At 45.1% G+C, this 18,906-nt stretch overlaps 1 protein-coding gene across 11 annotated transcripts in view; it reads left to right on the forward strand.

Moving 5' to 3' along the window:
- The window catches only part of DAGLA (diacylglycerol lipase alpha), a 64,806-nt gene extending 46,136 nt beyond the window's left edge, over nt 1–18,670 (forward strand). For 9 of the 11 annotated variants that reach the window (XM_055813342.1, XM_055813350.1, XM_055813346.1 and 6 more), the window contains 11 exons: nt 920–1,079; nt 1,406–1,489; nt 1,619–1,696; nt 6,049–6,129; nt 7,400–7,542; nt 9,073–9,141; nt 10,209–10,281; nt 11,387–11,583; nt 11,980–12,109; nt 12,956–13,137; nt 15,642–18,670. In XM_055813342.1, coding sequence (XP_055669317.1) covers nt 920–1,079; nt 1,406–1,489; nt 1,619–1,696; nt 6,049–6,129; nt 7,400–7,542; nt 9,073–9,141; nt 10,209–10,281; nt 11,387–11,583; nt 11,980–12,109; nt 12,956–13,137; nt 15,642–16,569 — 2,125 coding nt within the window. In that variant the 3' untranslated portion in view covers nt 16,570–18,670. The remainder of the gene's footprint in view (nt 1–919; nt 1,080–1,405; nt 1,490–1,618; nt 1,697–6,048; nt 6,130–7,399; nt 7,543–9,072; nt 9,142–10,208; nt 10,282–11,386; nt 11,584–11,979; nt 12,110–12,955; nt 13,138–15,641) is intronic. The other 2 variants (XM_055813349.1, XM_055813348.1) reach the window with 2 other exon arrangements.
- Nucleotides 18,671–18,906: the final 236 nt, after the last annotated feature.

The following is an 18,906-nucleotide window of genomic DNA, read 5'->3' on the forward strand; positions in this document are numbered from 1 at the left end:
TGTCCTATGTTCTGTCCTCTCTGGCACGCTAAGGATCATGCCAGTCCTGTGCAGTTTGAACAGCCAGCGGAGAGAACTCATCTGGCACCAGACTGCTTTCACACTGAGTCAAAAAGCTGTCTTGGAGCTCAGGAATCAGATTTATCAGCAAGCCCAGATATACAGGAGTTGACATTTGGGTCTTTATTAAAGCATTGGCAAAACTTGGCCAGAGTTTGTGCTGTGTTCTCTATGACTAATTGGGGTTTTTTCTGCCATGCTGTATAGTGCTCACCTCATGGAGGCATTGCTGTAGTTCAGTTCAAGATTGCATTGTTTTAAATGTTTGCTTTCAGCTGCCATAATGCTGTCATCGGATTCTCTTTGGGGTTGAGCTTTTTGCACTTACGCAGGCAACTTCTGTGCTGAAGCTATTAGGAGGAACATATTTCCTTTTGAGTACTTTTATTTGTGAAGTGCCTCATAAGGGAAAGAAGGAAAAGAATCTGTGCTTCTGTGTTTGTTCTAGAATTATTCTAGACCTGTGTTCTTTTTTTTGTTATAAATAGATCTAGATCTCAGTAAATTCTAGCTGCTTTGGGTGTTGAAGCTATGTAGGACTGCGCTATGAAGTGCAGTATCCCTTGAGGAGGGATCCCAGCCCCATCATGCATTGATTCCTTGGGGACTGGTTACACTGGAGCTCTCTCTGGTGCTCAGAAGGAAAACTGCATCTGATCCCGGGGCCCTTTTTTGAGGCTGAAACACAAGTTGTGTGCTGTTTTGTGCAAGAGCTCCTACAAGTGAAAGAAATCACTGTTGTTGAGATGAGGCCAGTGTGGCATGCAAGGTCTGTCTTTCCCTTATCTCTAGGCATTCCACCCTAAAACTGGTCTCTTCCACGTTCTGCTTTTCCTCAAAGCTATTTTTTTTTCTTCAGCAGATGTTGCTGTCTCTGTCCTTCACGGCCCCGCTATGCACCTAGTGTCACCATTGAAGAGGATAATTGCTGTGGCTGCAATGCCATCGCCATCCGGCGCCACTTCTTGGATGAGAATATGACCTCGGTGGACATTGTTTACACATCTTGCCATGATGCAGTAAGGAGAATCTGCAACTCCCTTCACATTTGGGGGCTGTTTCTAAGGCTCTTCCTAATGGGATTCACATACTTCCAGGCATAGTGATACAAAAAAGGAAACTTAAGCCTTTTTTTGGATGACCCTAGAGCTTCCTGTCCCCTCTCTCCATCAAGAAATTCTGCCACTTGGACAGAAACAGATGCTAGTACGAAAACTCAGATCATTCGGAGGAGTGCTTATGCATAAAGCATAGCCTGTCACACTGCTCCGTTTCCTTTTCCCTGAGCAGGAATAATTAAACAGGAATGTCTCAAATGATGGTTACAGTACAGGATCTTTTCCAGGTTTATGAAACACCTTTCTATGTGGCTGTGGACCATGATAAGAAGAAGGTGGTCATTAGTATCAGAGGAACTCTGTCTCCAAAAGTAAGTGCATTGTGCAGTGGCCTCAAATACCCTTGGCCACCCTGGCAGACTTTTGGGAGAGTCTGAGACCTTCCTGACTCATGCTTGGTGTGTGACTTACCTGTAGCGCGGTGACTGGTTTTCTTCCAGGATGCCCTGACGGACCTAACTGGGGATGCAGAGCGCCTTCCAGTTGAGGGTCACCACGGAACGTGGCTGGGACACAAGGTGTGTAAAAGAAAACAAACCAAAATGAAAAAGGAGAACCACTTCTTTTTCTAGTGTTTTGACTTTTTAATTACAGGCAAAAAAAGAATGGCCTTAATTGCTTGAGGTGCTTTTAAGAAGGGTGTTACATAACTGCAGTGAAATGGCTTTGAGGTGTTAAAAATCCTTAGCTGTAACAGTTACAATCACTACGTGTGTAATTAAAAACCCCATACAATTAGTAAAAACCAAACAGTAAAAGGCATCTGTGGGGACCTAGAGCAAAACTATTGGGAGTAATTCAGATTACTTTGTTTCCCAATGACCTTTTCAGAATTTGCAATCAAACCTTGAAAATGCATTTTAAAGTTCTGTTGCAAGGGGATTGTTGCACTGACCCTCACAAAAGGATCCTGGCAGGACTTGCCTCTGTAATTAGACTGATGCTATATGTCTGTGGTAGTGATCAGGGCTGGGCTGATTAAATCAATTTACTATAGAGCTGACCTTTGCCCCAGTCCAGCAAAGTAATGACACGCATGCTGAGTTTTAAGATTATCAGGAATTTGGCAGCCTCTCAAGATGCAGTGCCAGGTTGGGGAAAGAAAAATACAAACTCTGTGTTGGAAGGAATGTAGCGGCTGTTGGAAATGTGGCTGCAAGGAGGTGATGTTGCTGATCATCTCGTCAGGGTCCCTTCAGGGAGGGACATCAGGTTTCTAGCTGCTTGGAGCCATGAGCTGGGAGCTCCTGCTTTATTCATGATGTCCTGCCTGAATGCCAGACCTCTTCCCTGTGCTTTGATGCTTCACTTTAGGAAGCAGAGTGTTAGCAGCTGGTAGACAGCTGCGTACTTCAGTGCTTAGCTGGATGTGGGTCTGATAGAGAAGTGGCTACTTGAGAAGGTGTGTGGGCTCTGTGGGCTCCTAGCCTCCCAGAGCAGCAGATCTTTTCAAAAAGTGTTGTGTGCCCCCTGTTTGGCTGATGCCTATTTCCTTTGTTTCCCCCCGAATGAGAAATTTAATCAACCTGGCAATTTACCCTGGGACATTTTATGGAAACGCACGTAACAGAGATGTTTAGAGATGTGAATTGTTACCATCAGTTGTGTGACAAAATTCTATTTGTTTAATACTTCTGAAGTGTGGCAGTCAATGGTAACATGACGGTTACATTGTCGCTGTTGGGCAGTTACATTGTTGCCATTAGGTGGCTACACTGTTGCCACACTGTTGCCATTAGACAATTACATGGTTGCTCCATTGCATTAGGTGGTTACATTGTTGCTACATTGTTGTCATTTAGGCACTTCCAGTGTTGCTACATTGTTGCCATTGGGCAGTTAAATTGTTGCCATTATGCAGCTACATTGTTGCTACATTGTTGCTGTTAGGCTGTTACAATGTGACATTGCTGTTGTACACATTCATTTAGCTCAAAATTACTTTGGACAATTCGTGTAATCGACAGTTGGTACAGAGAGAAATGTCAAAGGACACCAAAGGGAAGGAAGGGGGGAATCTGTTCTCTTTTTAATGTGCAGAAAAGCCGGTAACAAACCCTTGCAGAAGCTGGCTTCCCTTTGATCTGTATGTGAAAACGCTCACATGCCAGTGACTAATACGAAACATTATCAGGTCATTCCCTTTGTTCTATGTTGAGTTTCTATATGGCCTTTGTGTGATTTCTTTCTTGATTGTTGCTAGTACAGAGATACAGCTTTATCTTAAATTATTATCAATATTAATCTTCAGGCAATAACGTACTGTTGATTCCTGAGGGGAACTAATGGAGATAATAGAATTTAAAAATGTCTGCCTTAATGCATTTTTAATGTCCAGAAGTCAACTTTAATACAAAAATAAATGAAGTGTTTTGCTAACACATTTAATTTGGAGAAAAGTACTTGGCCGTTCGAGAGCTCCCTGTAAGTTGTTTGATTTCTGTTATTTTTCTTGCTGATTCTGTCACGCACGCCCAGCAGGCTGGCATGGCCTGTTATCTCCACCTGCGGAGCCCGCCTGTCACTGTGCTTCACACGGTGTTGATCAGACATTCTACAAATTAAAACTCTTGATGTTTACATGAGCCTCCTTATCACTCCACTGGTACCATAGCTGAAAGTGTTTGATTGCTTGGGATGCTGCAAATGCCACAGTTAAAATATATATTAGGTCTCTGAGCTATTTTGGATCAAAGAAACATAGCTGTAACTAAGGTTTATGGGTTAGCAGGCAAAAAAAAAAAAAAAAAGGGATTGTCACAATTTGGAGGGGAAATTAAATGGGGGGAAAAAAGCTTCACATTTTTTGAAATCTACTGATTTTATAATAAAATGAATTCTAAAATAATCATAAGTCAAGCATATGAATCTATACTTAATTCTGTTGAACTTGTATAGAACAAAGCTACTAAAACGATCATGTTATGGAGGTTTGTTTTCCTGGTGTAGAGCCAAGTGGGATGACAAGTAGTAGCTGCTAGAAGGAAGCCCTAAAAGCTCAGCCATGATAAGAGCTCTCACCAGTTTGATAGAACAGTCAGTAATAGCAATAACTTTCAAGCTCTTTACCAAATAGACCCCCTCTGTGAATTTTCACACACACACACACTTAAAATACCTCAGAGCAGTTTCATGCCTTCAGACTGCAAAGCAATACAGAACATTTCCCTTCCACTTGTCCTAGATCCTCCAGTCTGCTTGGCTTTTTATGTGTGAGGGTTGAAAATGAAGCCCGGATAGTTTTATTAGTTTGAAACTTATGAAATGGTGTCCACTGTAACGGGAAGTCTAAATGTAACTTTGTGGTGATAAGTCTCATTTCGTAATATTAAAATCACTGTCTATATTAGAATACACTTTAATTACCAAAAATATACCTATAAGGCTGACTAACAGCCCATTAATAATATCACCATGGATTTAGGTCATGCTTTTCAAAAATAGAATCCGAAATTCACGTTAGAAATTTATATAAGTCGTCTGCCATTCACTTCTCATTAGAGTTGGCAATGGAGCCTCTCCTGAATGCAGTGGAAGCTGGCTAGCTGCTGAGACATCTGAACACAGGCATGAAGTACCATGGCATCTGCTTTTTGATAATGATGGTGGTGTTACAGATGTCCCATTTATAGATTTACCCATTTCAGGCTCTGCAGAATCACCTGTGCTCTGCTCTTGCTTTTCAGTAGTCAGATTGGGTTTGATGGTGTGTTTGATATTGAGGACTTTGAAAATTCCATGTTTCTTTGCTTTTTGAGAGGGCCATGAATTCTTCTGTGTCTGACATTAAACAGCGCTCAGTAATGTTCGCTTTGTACTTAAACTGTTTTCAGGTAGGGGTGTCATGGAAAATAGCAAAGGAGATGATCTCCCCTGGTTTTTGACCAACCCAGGCAGCATGAATTATTTGAGGTCTGTAATCACTGAATTAGAGTAGATGATTTCTGTTTACCAGTGTTCACCCTGGACTACATCACTGTTTTTCAGCCTTTGTAGTTCAGGCTTGCTTATCATTGATTAAACTGTAGCAAAGGCATGACCAAGAATTTATGCAACAGACCACATTCTAGTCGCTTCTTTATAACAGATCAACTGCATTTGTAATTATTACACAGGGGGAGAAGCACTCTTCAGATGCAGCCGTCAGCAGAGAAGATAAATGTTTAGAACCAGACTGTCGGCTTGTTTCCCATCTTCCAGCAGTTCTTAGCTTCTAGTGAATAAAAAACCTTAACAATTTGTGATTAATGTCCTTTGACAGCTGAATCTCCTTACTAGTTGCTGCTTTCTCCAGTCATCAATAGCTCTTACTATACTGATAGTGCTACCACTTTCCCCCCTCTAGTAGTGTCTTGGTATTTGTATTTTCCCTGTGAACTTGCTGGGCTAGTTCATGCTTTCATCCACAGATCTAAATGGAAGAGTACAGGTTTGCAGTTAAGGCAGTGGCATGCACAAAATCAGTTTGTTTCTCTGTTCTAGTGCAGGTCCCAGTGTCTGCTGAGCTACCAGCCACACAACCTTACATTTAAGTGGGTTTTGTGGTGGTGGGTGTTTTTTGGGTTGGGTTTGGCTTTTTTCTGGACTTTGTACCATGAGCCCAGGAATAGAGCCTTTGAGTATTAACTTCATTTAAGAACTGTCATTACTCGTAAACAGATTGTGGCTCCGGTAATCAGTGAGCCACGACATCTGCCTAATGAAGTCTATTCCTAAACGTGGAGTCAGTATTCTTCCTCAACCTGGACACATGCTGTGTGGCACTCAAGAGCTTATACAGCATTTGGGGCAGTATAGTGTCTGCTAGATGTTTATATCAGGGCTGATCCATAGCTGTTTACATCCTGTTCTGTCTTGATGTTTCCCTCAGGGAATGGTGCTATCTGCTGAGTACATCAAGAAGAAATTGGAGCAAGAAATGGTGCTTTCTCAAGCTTTTGGACGAGACTTAGTGAGTATTAGTTTTATTCTATCTTTGTAGGCTATAAAAAAGATGAAATTTCCCTAAAAAACTGATTTTAGGGTTACTTTGATGTTCCCAAATCTGTTGTACTGACTTCTAAAATCTTCCTTCAGTTCCTATTCCTCCTGATTGCCAGGCAGGCAACTAGTTACTTATTCCCCCAAGGCTTTTTTCTTTTGAAACCACCAATACTGCAGAACTCGGGATAATTTTTTTTTTCCCAGGCAAAGCTAAGGCAGGAAGTCCCATTTGGTGGCATTGCAGGACAGGGAACATTAAAACCAGATCAACAGGAACTAAAATCTCATCTCTATGGAGATTCTCTTCGGAGACGGCAACGGGATGCCGTGCAGACTGCCTGTGTGTGCACATTTCTTGCGATAGAGAGCTATTGGAGAACCCAAGAGAGACATTACAAAGCAGCTTACCTTAGTTTGTATGTCAGTAAGAGCACAGCCCACTGAGGAGGGAACTTGTGAACCACCTGATTTCCTGCTGTCAGACAGCTGTCCTTTCCTCAAGCCCAAAGAGTGCCTTTGGCCTGAGCAGTGCCCACGGGGAAATTAGCAGTAGCTCAAGGGAGAAAGAAAAAAAGGGATAAAAGCCTCGATGGTTCCCTGAAATTTGAGTGTCATACCAGCCGACACTGAAGTGTCTGCCTGGTGATGTTTGGTACGTGTAGAGAGAGATACACAGGCATGTGTGAATTCTTTGTGCACGGTACTTTATTGCTCTCTTCCTGGAAAGTGAAATTTGGTTTTCAGTGAGCTGTTAGCTGAGGAATTTTTCCTGATGTCAAAGAACTCATTTGCTACCTGACTGGTGAGGATATAGTGACATTCAAAGCTCTATACTTTGGTTGTCTCCTGTGCATGATAATAAGTACCACATTCTGTTCTGCTTGAAGCTGGCTGTATGTATAGCGGGTCCAAATTCTAATTGGTGAAGAATAGTGAAACTAATTGGACCTGACCTACAAGGACAGAAAGAGCTTGATTAGTATGAGAGAGAGCAGCTGGCTTATATGTAGAAAATTAAGTACTGTCTGAAGCTTAACTCTGAAGAATATCTGAAAAAGTGCTATGGCCAGAACATGTGCTGTCCCAAGTCCTACTGAAGGTTCATCTAGCCTGGTACTTTGTTTTTTACAGTTGCCAGCAACAGATGCTTGGGGAATGGGACAGATTTTGGGGGTTGTGGACTTACCTTTCAGTCTGACTTCAATTTCTTTTTTTTCTTTTTTTGTTGTTGTTTTCAGGGGAGAGGAACAAAGCACTATGGCCTGATTGTGGTTGGTCATTCCCTAGGGGCTGGCACGGCTGCCATCCTGTCCTTCCTCTTGCGTCCACAGTATCCATCACTGAAGTGCTTTGCCTATTCTCCCCCAGGTGGGCTGCTGAGGTAGGTGTCGGGGCAGGAGGACTGGTGGGAGAGAGTGGGGGTGTCGTAGCTGGGTCAGATCCTGTTTGTGATGCTCTGAGAAGCACGCAGAAAAATGGAGAGGCCGTCTATGGGAGCTGAGGGATGTTGACAGCCTTTGCTCTGTGTTAGTTTGGAGTTTAGGTTATGATGGCAGGTGGCTGCTCGCCCAGATATTCTGGTTTATGAGTTAGCTGCCTGTGGCTCTAGCTCTAATTTCACCCTGACTAGCAGAAAATGCAGGTTGAGTGGATGGGGTGCAATTTCCATATTCTCTGCACAGTGCCACTGTGTCCTCTCCCCATCTGCTGTGAATAGATGTACAATAAGGAGATACTTGACCAAGTGTAGATGCCTGCATCAGTTGATCTAGTTGTTTGGACTCCTTTTGCAGCTGACAAAGAAACTGGCACTTCTGGGGTGTGATTTCTGTCATTGTAATGTGGGTGCCTAAAATAGATCAGAGGGATGGTGCTTCTTGTGTGCCTGTTTCTCTCCCTCGACTACAGGGGGAATCTAGGGTAGCTGCCTCAGAGCTCTGCAGAGAGGTATGGTGAGTTCCTCCCACTGTGAATTGGAACAGACCTGCTGGTCACATTATTTACATGACAGTCAAACAAAAACATCCCACTTGATTGCTGTGAAGTGAGATAAAGTCTTTCTAGTCATGACAGATGTCATGAGGGCACTTGAAATCGGCTATGGATTATCAGAAGCTTCTTGTGATAGTAACTGTATCATGTTCCAGGAGCAGCCAAGGGTTTTAAACTATCCCGCTAATGAATCTGAATATCAGCATGCCTTGTTATGATAGTAATCCCTGGCCTTCTGCAGCTATAGAGGAGTTGCTCTGTAGAATGTTTCATGAGAGTTTTATAGCCTTCTGCTCAGAGCTTCTGCTCCTCAATAGCTTGGGCCAAGCTGTGCTGCATTGCCTCAGCTGTTTGAGTTCAGGGAGGTGCCTCCGACTGTCACACTTTTGTTGCACTGTGTGTCATGCCCAGGGTCATCTCTAGGTCAATGATGCAGCCTCTGCCTGTAGTAACTGGTTCAAAAGATCTGTGGGAAGGTAGCTGATTGCAGAACCAGTTCAGAGTGGAAGCCTTAATTCCCTCTTGTCTTGGTATTCAGGTTGCTGCAGAAAGTGGCAGTCTTAGTTCTACAGTGTCTTTGCAAAGTTGCCTCAGGAGCATGGTATATCCTCTTCCCTTCTGCTGTCCTGGCCATTCCCAAACTGTTGGAAAATGAGGCATTGAGTTCAAGTACTTCCTTTTCCAAGTATATTCAGAGCCAAAGTAATGTTGCTTGGGGCATGGGATGTGAATTTCAGGCTTTTCTTTATCAAGGTGCAAGTCTTAAAAGCCTTATTTGGGCTGAGTGGCTTGGGATGTGGTTTTTATGACCCTGGTTCACTACTTAGTAACCTCTGGGACACCAGTGGCAAATTGGGAATGAAGTGCCAGTTTGCTGCTAGTGAAACACTGCTTCTTCTTGGTCCTGTTTCTCTTCCAGTGAGGATGCCATGGAGTATTCAAAAGAGTTTGTGACTGCAGTCGTGCTTGGCAAAGATCTAGTGCCCAGGCAAGTTGAGAAGTGTCTGAATTTCTTGATGAATATCTGCTGTTCTACACTAAAGTCACCTGTTTCCTATCAGAAGCATCGAGCTCATCTCTGTCTCTAGTTTCCTCATTAACCTGTCCTTGTATGCTTCTTACTTGTCTTCATAGTTACCTGTATTGCTGCATCTTTTACCTGGGCACCTGTATTGGTGTTTCACACACACTTTTACAGGCATATTCCCCCCTGTCTCTCAGCTGCCTGTATGAAAGAGAAGGGTGACTATCCTGCCTCTGTAATAATACTCACTGCAGTATCTGACATGTCAGTGCCATCTTCCTGGTTGCCTGTGTTTTCTCAGACCTCTTCACGTTCTGCCCTGCACTAGAGGCACTGTCATCTCATTTTGTACTGCTTGTCTCTGAATACCTACTCCGTATCATCTTGCATCTCTGAACCAGCTCCCTCATTTCTTGTGTCTTGGTATTTCTCACCTCTCATTGTCTCCCAGGACCTGTTCTACTGAGCAGGGCATTGGACTAGGAGCAACCTGGGTTTTACTTTTGCTTCTGTCTTGTTGTGTGACCTCAGATAAATGGTGACGTGTCTGTCTGTACAATATAAGGCATGTAGAATTCACTGGAGGAAAAGTACCACACAGTATTGAATGTGCCTTTTGGTAACCTTGTGACAAAATCTTGTCCATCCTGTAGTCTGTATAGTGGTGTCATATAGCTCTGTGACATCTTTCTGCCTTCCCTCTTCTGTGTCATCCTATACTTGTCTTGCTCGCTTCTTTCTGTGGTTGTATCATCTCGTTATCTGTCCATTGACCTCTCACATCTGTGTTCACTGATCTGATTCTGCTATTACATTTCATACCTGTTATTGCCATGACGATTTCCTGTTGCCTCTTAACCCTGGTTACTGGTCCTGGGTGATGCCACAACCCACCTCTGAAATGATCTGCATTATGGCCTTGTTGCATTCTTGTAGTGTCTTTTGTAGAACAGTTTCTCGTTCTGCACTGTGTGTCCCTACCGTCCTGTTCCCAGCCCAGCTGTTGTAAACGCATCTTCCTCTTTTCCCAGAATCGGTCTCTCTCAGCTGGAGGGATTTCGCCGGCAGCTTCTGGATGTTCTTCAAAGAAGTAACAAACCAAAGGTAAGAGTAACAGACAGACATGACACCTCAAGGTGAGTCTCTGAGCAGTGATGGTAAATGTTTAGTGTCACATAGCAATGCTGCAGACTTCCTCTGCCCTCCAGGTCTCCTCAGGTCCACTGTGACTATTATTTAGGTAACCAGAGGAGTGATGGCAAGAGCTGGAAGGCAGCTAGAGCGGTCAGACCAAAGGGCTGCACTCTGCAGTCTGTGTGATGATTCTGGCTCCCTTGCTCAGAGCTCACCATCACAGGTCTAAAATAACTGAGCAAGAGATTTTTCTCATCCGAGCTTGTTTTGGTGTCTGTGTTCCAACTGTAGCTTTTCTTGGCCAGTAACGAATGGTAACAGGCTAGCAAGTACAACAGTTATCTGCTTATAGACACTGCTGCGTGCTGTCTGGGTGGTGCTGTTCTAGGATGAGCGGTCTGTTGATGTTTTGGAGATAGAAAATGGGGAAAATTGTTCCTCTCCAGGCTTCTTTACCATTACACTGAGATGGAAAAAACAATAAAATGTTAAGATTTTTTGGGGTAAAATATTATAGAAATGACCTGTAAAGGGAGAAAACTGAGCTTACATTTATTTTTCTTATTAACATTCTATGTTTTTTGTGTTTTGGCTTCTGGGTGTTTTTGGTGAGTTTTTGAGGGTTTTTAGGATTTCTTTCAGTGCATAAAGAAAGGCCTAAACAGAACTTTTGTCTGTTTATGTTATATAATCTTCTGCTTAGTTTTGTGCATTAAAAATTCAGATTCAGTCTACCTTGTTTATCCCAGAAGATACCAAGTTATCAGTCGGTGGGCAAGTTGGTGCTTGCTCTAGGTCCTTAACTCTACAAAATCCTCCAGTAAAAAAAGGAAGGATGAGATGTTGCTAGTTCTGAGGTTAAAATTGTAAAAAGAAGAAACACCTTTCCTAGGCAGGGTTATCCCTGCCTCTAGGTCTATTATTTAATCAAGTGGAGCACAAGACCTGTTGTTTTTTTTTCTGGCATTAGATACTTAGTTTAAAACTCCCAATAGTGTCTTGTGAGATGGCTTTGCTTTTCTTTTGATGTTTTTCTTTTATCAGTGTTCTCTTTCCTTTCTCTTGTGTTGGACAGTGGCGAATCATTGTGGGGGCTACAAAGTGCATACCCAAGTCAGAGCTCCCTGAAGAGACAGAAGAAAATTCAGTAACAAGTAATCGTCTCTGGACCCATCCCAGTGATCTGACTATCGCCCTGTCTGCAAGCACGCCACTTTACCCACCTGGCCGCATCATCCACGTGGTGCACAATCATCCTGCAGAGCAGTGCTGGTGAGTATGTGCGGAGCTGTGAAGCCAGCCCACAGGTGGAGGTGAAAATTCTTTTGGAAAAGAATCCCCAAGACAGGAACCTATCTACCAAGGAGGTGATTTTTTTAATTCCTTTTTTTTTTTTTTCCCTCCACTGTCTTGTGGTGACAGTGATTGTGTCTGTGTTGTCAGAATAAAAAGATAGTCATGTCACTGTTGGCTAGTGCAGAGTTTTGGAGCGATGGCAGTAGCTTGCATACTTTAATATCTCCTCCCTCTGTTTTGTTTTTTTTTTTTTCCTGTTGCTTTTTCTGTCTCTAAAACCTGCTGTTTCTTTCTTTTGCATGCCAAAATATTGGCCTGCTCTTTCATCCCCTGCTCCTTGTTTTTTCCTCTGGATCCCAACTCCTCTTCCAGTTGCTGTGAGCAAGAGGATCCCACTTACTTTGCTATCTGGGGTGACAATAAGGCGTTCAATGAAGTGATCATCTCGCCGGCAATGTTGCACGAACACCTCCCATACGTGGTCATGGAAGGGCTGAACAAGGTAAGGCAGAGAATTAGGATCAGGGGGCACTAGGTGCCCTAAGAAAATGAATGCCTTGTCACAGACCTTTATGTACGTAGGATAAGTAGTCCTTTCCCAGGAATGCTGACTGTTTATACAAGACCATGTACTTTGGAGGGGAGGAGGAAAGAAGATTGTGCTCTGGGCCAGTCACAGGCTATTAGTTGGACGTAATGAGGCCTGGAAATGGAATGCAGATCTCCAGCCCAGCACCCAGAGTTCCAGACTATGTCTTTTTTCCAAATTTAGTGTCATAATAACATGCAGTAGGGTGGTGTTTGGTTTCTTCTCTCAGAAGCTGCCCATTAGACTGCGGCTCAGGTGAAATCCAGGCTGCAACGGAAGTCTTCCAAGCTGCAGCTGTAGCCCCTCTGTTAGTCTGAAGGGTGATTGAGGGTGTGTGTAATGGCTGTAGAGTGGGTCTCTGCCATGAAGCTGCAGTTCCTAGTCATGCAGCTTTACCATGGAGACTTCATAGAATGGTTTGGGTTGGAAGGGACCTTAAAGATGATCTCCCCCTGCCATGGGCAGGGACACTTTCCACCAGACCAGGTTGCTCCCAGCCCCCTCTGCCCTGCTGCTGTGAAGCCTGCTCCTTGCCCCATCTTGACATCACCTCCCCAGCACTGGATTTCCAGCAGGGCATTCTGACATGATAGACTATGTCAGAATTTATTGATATAATCCCGTATCACAAGACCTTTTCCTGTGCTTGCAGAAGGTGCTGGTGAGAAACAGAGGCAGGTCTAGCCATTTGAAAGTCCTGAGCTGAGAACAGCAAAGCTACTATCTCCACTAAAGCACTACTCTGTCTGCCTTGAATAGGTCTTGGAGAATTACAACAAAGGGAAAACAGCTTTACTTTCTGCAGCCAAAGTGATGGTGAGTCCTACAGAAGTGGATCTCACCCCAGAGTTGATCTTCCAGAGTCAGCCCTTGCCTAGTGGACCCTCAGTGCAGATTGGAACTGGAGCTGTAGCAGCAGACAGAAGGAACAGCAGTACTAAGTAAGGATATATATTTGATTTCTTTGAAGGATTCTTGGCTCTAGGTGTGGGTCCTCTTTCTCTTGGGGCATTGCAATCAATATTTGTGGGAAGGATAGATCCAACAGCTGCCTTTATGGGGACTTTTACTTCAGTATGTCTTGTGTCATGGTAGGGGAGAGAAAAATCCTTTGTGTTGCTCAAGAATCTGTGAGTGTGGTGAAGTCAGGAGAACCTAAAAGTTGATGGTATGGAAGAAACATTCTTTTCTCCTTATCCAGACAAGTGGGGTTTTCCTGAAACTATAAAGGCAAAGCTTGCAGTCTTGCAGCCAAATTTCTGGTTTTCCTATGTGATTTTTGTGCCCAGAGATAGCCTACACAGTGATTCTCAAAAGCTGTGAAGCAGTGAAAGCCATAAGCTTACCAGAATGTAGGCATTTAAAGCTGCTTTATAATGTGACTTGTGTAATATTATAAACAGAACAATCTGGGAACCTGGATAAAGGTGAGGGGGAGAGCAGCTGGTGTCCTGTTTGTGGAGAACGGGAACAGTAAGCTCAGGCCAGTGGAAAACAGGTGAAGGGAAAAGGCATGTTCCAAGTGTGGAAGGTGTTCCTGCAGGGCTTGTTTTCTGAAACACAGACCATCACTGAGCACTGACTTCAGTAGCCTAAAAAAGGCTGAAAGGTGGAGGAACATCTAGAAGGTATACAAAGAGTGGCTTGGAAGAGCTTGTTCTTTGTAGTGTATGGGAACAGCGTTCCTCCAGGAGCTGATGGCAGAGACTCCTTGCAGATTTTTTGGATAACATTTGGGGTGTTGCAGGACCACAAACTTGCAAGAAGCAAAAAAAAAATAGATATGAAAATGTGAGCAAGGACTTGTTTCAAAGCTGGAACACGTGACTTCCATCACAGAATTGCATTATGTAGGGCAAATTGGCAGACAAAATAGGGAAGATGAGAGAAGGAAGAAGGTTTGTAGTCAGAGATGGCAAATGGGAATTGTGAGTGGAAACAGAAGGCAGCATTGTGGGTGGGAGAGGATTATTCCTTTGCAAGGGAAGCACTTCTGTGAGGATTTCAGGTACAGACCCAATAGGAAGCTCTGTGTGTGGGAAGAGGCAGGGTGAGGTGGTCTGTGCTGAGTGATGGACCAGGTGAGTATTCTTGAGATAATGAGTGACATTTAAACTCGGAAGAAAAATAAGACAGCAAGTAATAGGGAAGGTTCTTATCACAGAAGGTGTGAATGGTCAGAGACTTTGAAGGAGAGCTTAGAAGCAGAACTGCAGCTCTGACAAAACAGCAGGAACAGGGATCAGCTGATGTTTGTGAAGGCTACAGTAAGACTGAGAAGAGGAACTAGGACAAGCAGCAGGGAGAGGAGCGGTGGTTTCTGTGTGGGAGCAGACCCAAGGGCCTGCTTCCCTTTGAGGCGAATGGAAGAATAGGGGGGAAATATGAGATATGAAAGGAAAAGGAATGAGAGAGAGGACAGAGAGGCTTAAGGGAGGTGCTAGAGTGGAAACAACTGTAGGTTAGCTGTATTTGTTTTAAGGTCAGAGCCAGCTTACTGTGTTGTGCTTCCTCTTGTTCTCAGACCGGTGTTACTCTCTATAGAAGTTACAAAGTGATCAAATATTGGCCTAACTTGTCTTTCCCTATACATACGCAGTCCTCTCCCAAGCTCAGGCTCTTTTCTTAGAGATTTCCTTAAGTTCTTATCTTTAGGGCTGCTGTTTTGGCTGCAGCTAATCCCAGGCTTTGTGCATGCCTGATGTGGGGAGCTCCTTCCCTGTGTCTTTCTGGAGGAGCCTGCTGAATCCTTTAAAGTCTTAGTGCAACTGGAATCTTTCTAAAGATCTTTACTTGTCTTAAGCTGAGTAAATGGCTTTTTTACCTATTTTAAAGTTTGCTACCTGAAATGGTAGCTGAATTGGTCATGGGCAGTGCTCTTAACAGCCTCCTGGCATTTGTGGCAGTAAGGTAGGGATTGCCAGCATGGAAGAGGGGAAGGCACGAGACTGACTGGAATGGTTCCAGAGTGTGAGAAGAAAAAGTAGTGGGTTAACTGTAGGCTAATCCTCAACCTCTCTAGTTTCAACTAGGACTAGTCTCAGTCCTCTCTAATACAGAGGTGCCGGGTGAGAGAGGAGTTTCTCTGCACCTGTGGAGACTGCACCGTGGTTTGGGGTGCTTCAGTTAAAAGTGCTGTAAGTTTCACTGGGAGCAGAACCATAGTTGTCAGTGGTGCTTGAGAGGGGAGACATTTAGCCAGGAGAAAAGGGAGAAGGGCAAGAACCTGACTTTGCAGAGGGAAGGAACTGTACCTAACATTTTCACCTGGGAGGGTGGAGAGATGAGAGGTTTCTTGAAGTTGTGTGTGGCTCTGGTTAAAGCAGTGACACGTACCCTCAGTGTGTATGGGAAACTGTGCCCAAGACTTGGTTCCTCTGGCTGTTCTGGCAGCTTGTGGTTCTGTGGAGTGGTGCAGCCTCACATTGTCTGTTTCTCATTGCAGGAGCAAGTCCCATTCTGAAATTAGTTTGGAGGGGTTTTATGAGACAAAGCCACTTTCTCCTGTGCAGAAAGACCCCGTGGAGCTGCTTCTCCTGGATACAAAGGAACGTCTGTCTGTGGAGCTGCAGGACCGTCGTGCTCCTCTCGCCACCATGGAGAGCCTCTCGGACAATGAATCCATCTACAGCTTTGACTCAAGGCGCTCCTCTGGTTTTCGGAGCATCCGGGGCTCCCCCAGCCTCCATGCTGTCATGGAGAAGGATGAGACGCACTGCTTTTATATAGACCCTGTTATCCCTGAGGAGAACCCTTCCCTCAGCTCGCGGACAGAGCTGCTGGCTGCTGATAGCCTTTCCAAGCACTCCCAGGAGACTCAGCCCCCTGACAATGCACTCAACAGTGGTGGCACTACCCCCCAGCGACGCTGCAGTGAGGAGGGGGCCAGCAGTGAGGGGGACCGAGTTTCCTTAGCCCCTCGTGAGGAGCTGTCCCTCCAGAATGGGCGGCTCACTGATGTTCCCAGTCCCCAAGTGCTGGAGTTTGCAGAGTTCATAGACAGCCTCTTTAATTTGGATAGCAAAAGCAGCTCCTTCCAGGACATCTACTGCATGATGGTGTCAGACAGTTCCAGTGACTTTGCAGAGATGCCCAAGTCTGTCAGTGATCAGGAGATCCTGTTGAGGGCACAATACGAACCCAACCTAGTCCCAAAGCCCCCGAGGTTGTTTGCAGGCTCAACAGAACCTTCGTCGGGCATCTCTGTCTCACCCTCTTTCCCCCTTAGTTCATCTGGAGAACTCATGGACATCACTCCCACAGGGGTAAGCAGCCAGGAGTGCCTGGCCACTGACAAAATCCGGACTTCCACCCCTTCTGGTCATGTAACCAGCCCTGTCAAGCAGGACGACCTCATGATTTCAGCCCTCTAGTGCAGGGCAAAGGGGTGCAGCTCTGAGAGCTGATCCTGTAGGCTGAGTGCTGGCATGATAATACTTGGAGGAGGTGGTCGTTGGGCAGGTTGGATTGCAGGAGACAGCTGGAAACATTCCTTCTGGGGTGACACAGTGGTGGCACACTGGTGTCTGGAGGATGGATTGTGCTCGAGTCCTGTGCTTGCAGCTGGGGGAAGCATTGCCTCACGAGGCCTGCTACACTGAGAGGGTCTGAGTCGCTAAAGGTAGTTGCAAGTTCCCTACCTCAGCCTGCCACATTTCATTCCAGAGGCAGATTCCTTGCCCCCAGGGCACCTGCTGAGTTTGGGAGTGAGATACCCTGCTTCAGGGAATCCTCTGGGGTGACAGGGTGGATTCTTTGAAGCTTGAGGATTGGATAGACGGAAGCAAAGGGGCCAGACCAGATCACCCCCTTGGTACAGTGTCAGTGGTTTTGGAAATGAGCGGATTGAGACTTTGGGCCCTGTTGCACTACCATGTTGGATCTGGCCCAAGATCCAATTCGTCACACTTCCACAGGGATTGCTTTTTGTAGGACACTCCTGTTTTAAAGCCATTGGGGCTGTATTCTCCCCAAATGCAGTCTCCCCTCCCCTGGCCAGGCGCAGCAAGAATGGGGCTGGCACTGTGTTTTCTCTCCCCTGAGTACTTCTGTGTTCAGTGACCACCAGGCTGCTGCTGAGACGGAAGGACACTGTTCTGAAGAGCCAAAGCCCTCTGCCATGTTCCTCTTTTGCCAGAAGAGAGTTCTCCTGGATGTCATCATCGTCACTTCTCTGTTCCCTGGACCACTCTGAGCTGGCAACATTCCTGCAGGACTGACAGGATTCTCATCTCAGAGCTGCATGGATTGATCAGCTTAAAAATTCAACAGGCTTCTCAACACCCAGTGTTATTTGGCAGGCCCCTGCGGAGCCTGGGAGCCTCTCCTGGACTCTGCTGAGTCCTCACACCACCTATATGCAGTAATCACAGATCAATGCCAGCCTCTGTCATTGGGAGTTCAGGGAAAAGATGAACTTTTACTAAGTATTGAAATTTCTTGTATGTTTACAGAGCTGCTAAGCTTTTTTGGAAGGTATTTATTAAGCAAACAGGGAGGCTTTCCCTAAGCAAAAATCATGTTTGTTCTTTCCTTCCTGTGCTGTTCCCTCTGGGGACTGGGGGGACAGAGGATGGGCAGGTACAACTGCAAGTTCCCTGCTTTTAAAGTGGGTTGGAGTCTGGGGGAGGCTGCGTGCATCATTTGTCTGCCTCTGTTGCACAACACTGCATTGCAAAGCGTGACCAAGTTGCTAGTAAAACTACCTGAGCACTGCTGTGCAGGGCCTCAGTGCCCGGAAGAGCCTACTAGACCTATGTAGGCAGGCACTTTTTCTAATGATGGGAGCAGGAGAAAAACTACCTGTCTAGAAAGTTAAACATGCTGTGACCTGTAGACAGCCTTTAATTGACAAAACACCTTCATATCAAAGCTCAGCAGAGTTACCAATCAGTCTCCCTGGAGCTCTGTCCTCCCTCACTGGAAAAGAAATTCCTATTTTAACTTCCTTATCACAGATGTTATTGCCCTCCTTTCCCCTCCTTAGCTGTGATATTTCCATTGCGGGGGGGATGCTGTGCTTCCCAGGAGCTTAGCTCATGACAAGTCCTTGTGCTCCCGTTATCCCTAGCTGTGTTCATAGAGAGTCTCTTGAAGCCCCAGGCACATGTCAGGGCTGTGGTGTCCTGGGTGCCACACAAACAGCGTGGGGTATCGGATGCCATCAAGCCAGAACAGGAGCACTTTATAACCAGCGTGCATTGATGTCAATAACTTCAGGTGCACAGAAGCGAACTGGACTTTGTGTCCAAGTGCCGATCTCCCACTTAACAATTTACTGTGGGATCCTGTGTCTCCTGCTCCTTACACATTGCAGGGCCTTCAGAAATGCAGGAGCTTTGTTAAATGGGCAGTAAAATGTTGTCCTTGTGGTTTAGGTTCCAAAGGTGACCTTTTCTATACTGTTTTGAATTGGAGGGCAGAAGCCCCTCTGAATTTAAAATACTTTGTAAAAGAAAAATACTTTTATTCTGAGCAACGAGAAGTTACTTTTTTCTTTGTAGATCCTTCAGATAAGAGCAGTGTTGTTCCCCTTGCTGAGAGCTTTTATGGTTCAGGAGCTCATATAGAGCAGCTGTGTAAGTGCCATCAGGTCATCCACTATTGCAGACCACAGGGTAAGGCTGAATTGCTGCACACACCCAAGAAACGCTAAAAAGGTGGTGTCCAGGAATACGCACAATAAACTGGGTAGTTTTGAGGGGGGAAAG

Source organism: Falco peregrinus, chromosome 9 (assembly GCF_023634155.1).
Source record: "Falco peregrinus isolate bFalPer1 chromosome 9, bFalPer1.pri, whole genome shotgun sequence".
Classification (NCBI taxonomy): Eukaryota; Metazoa; Chordata; class Aves; order Falconiformes; family Falconidae; genus Falco; species Falco peregrinus.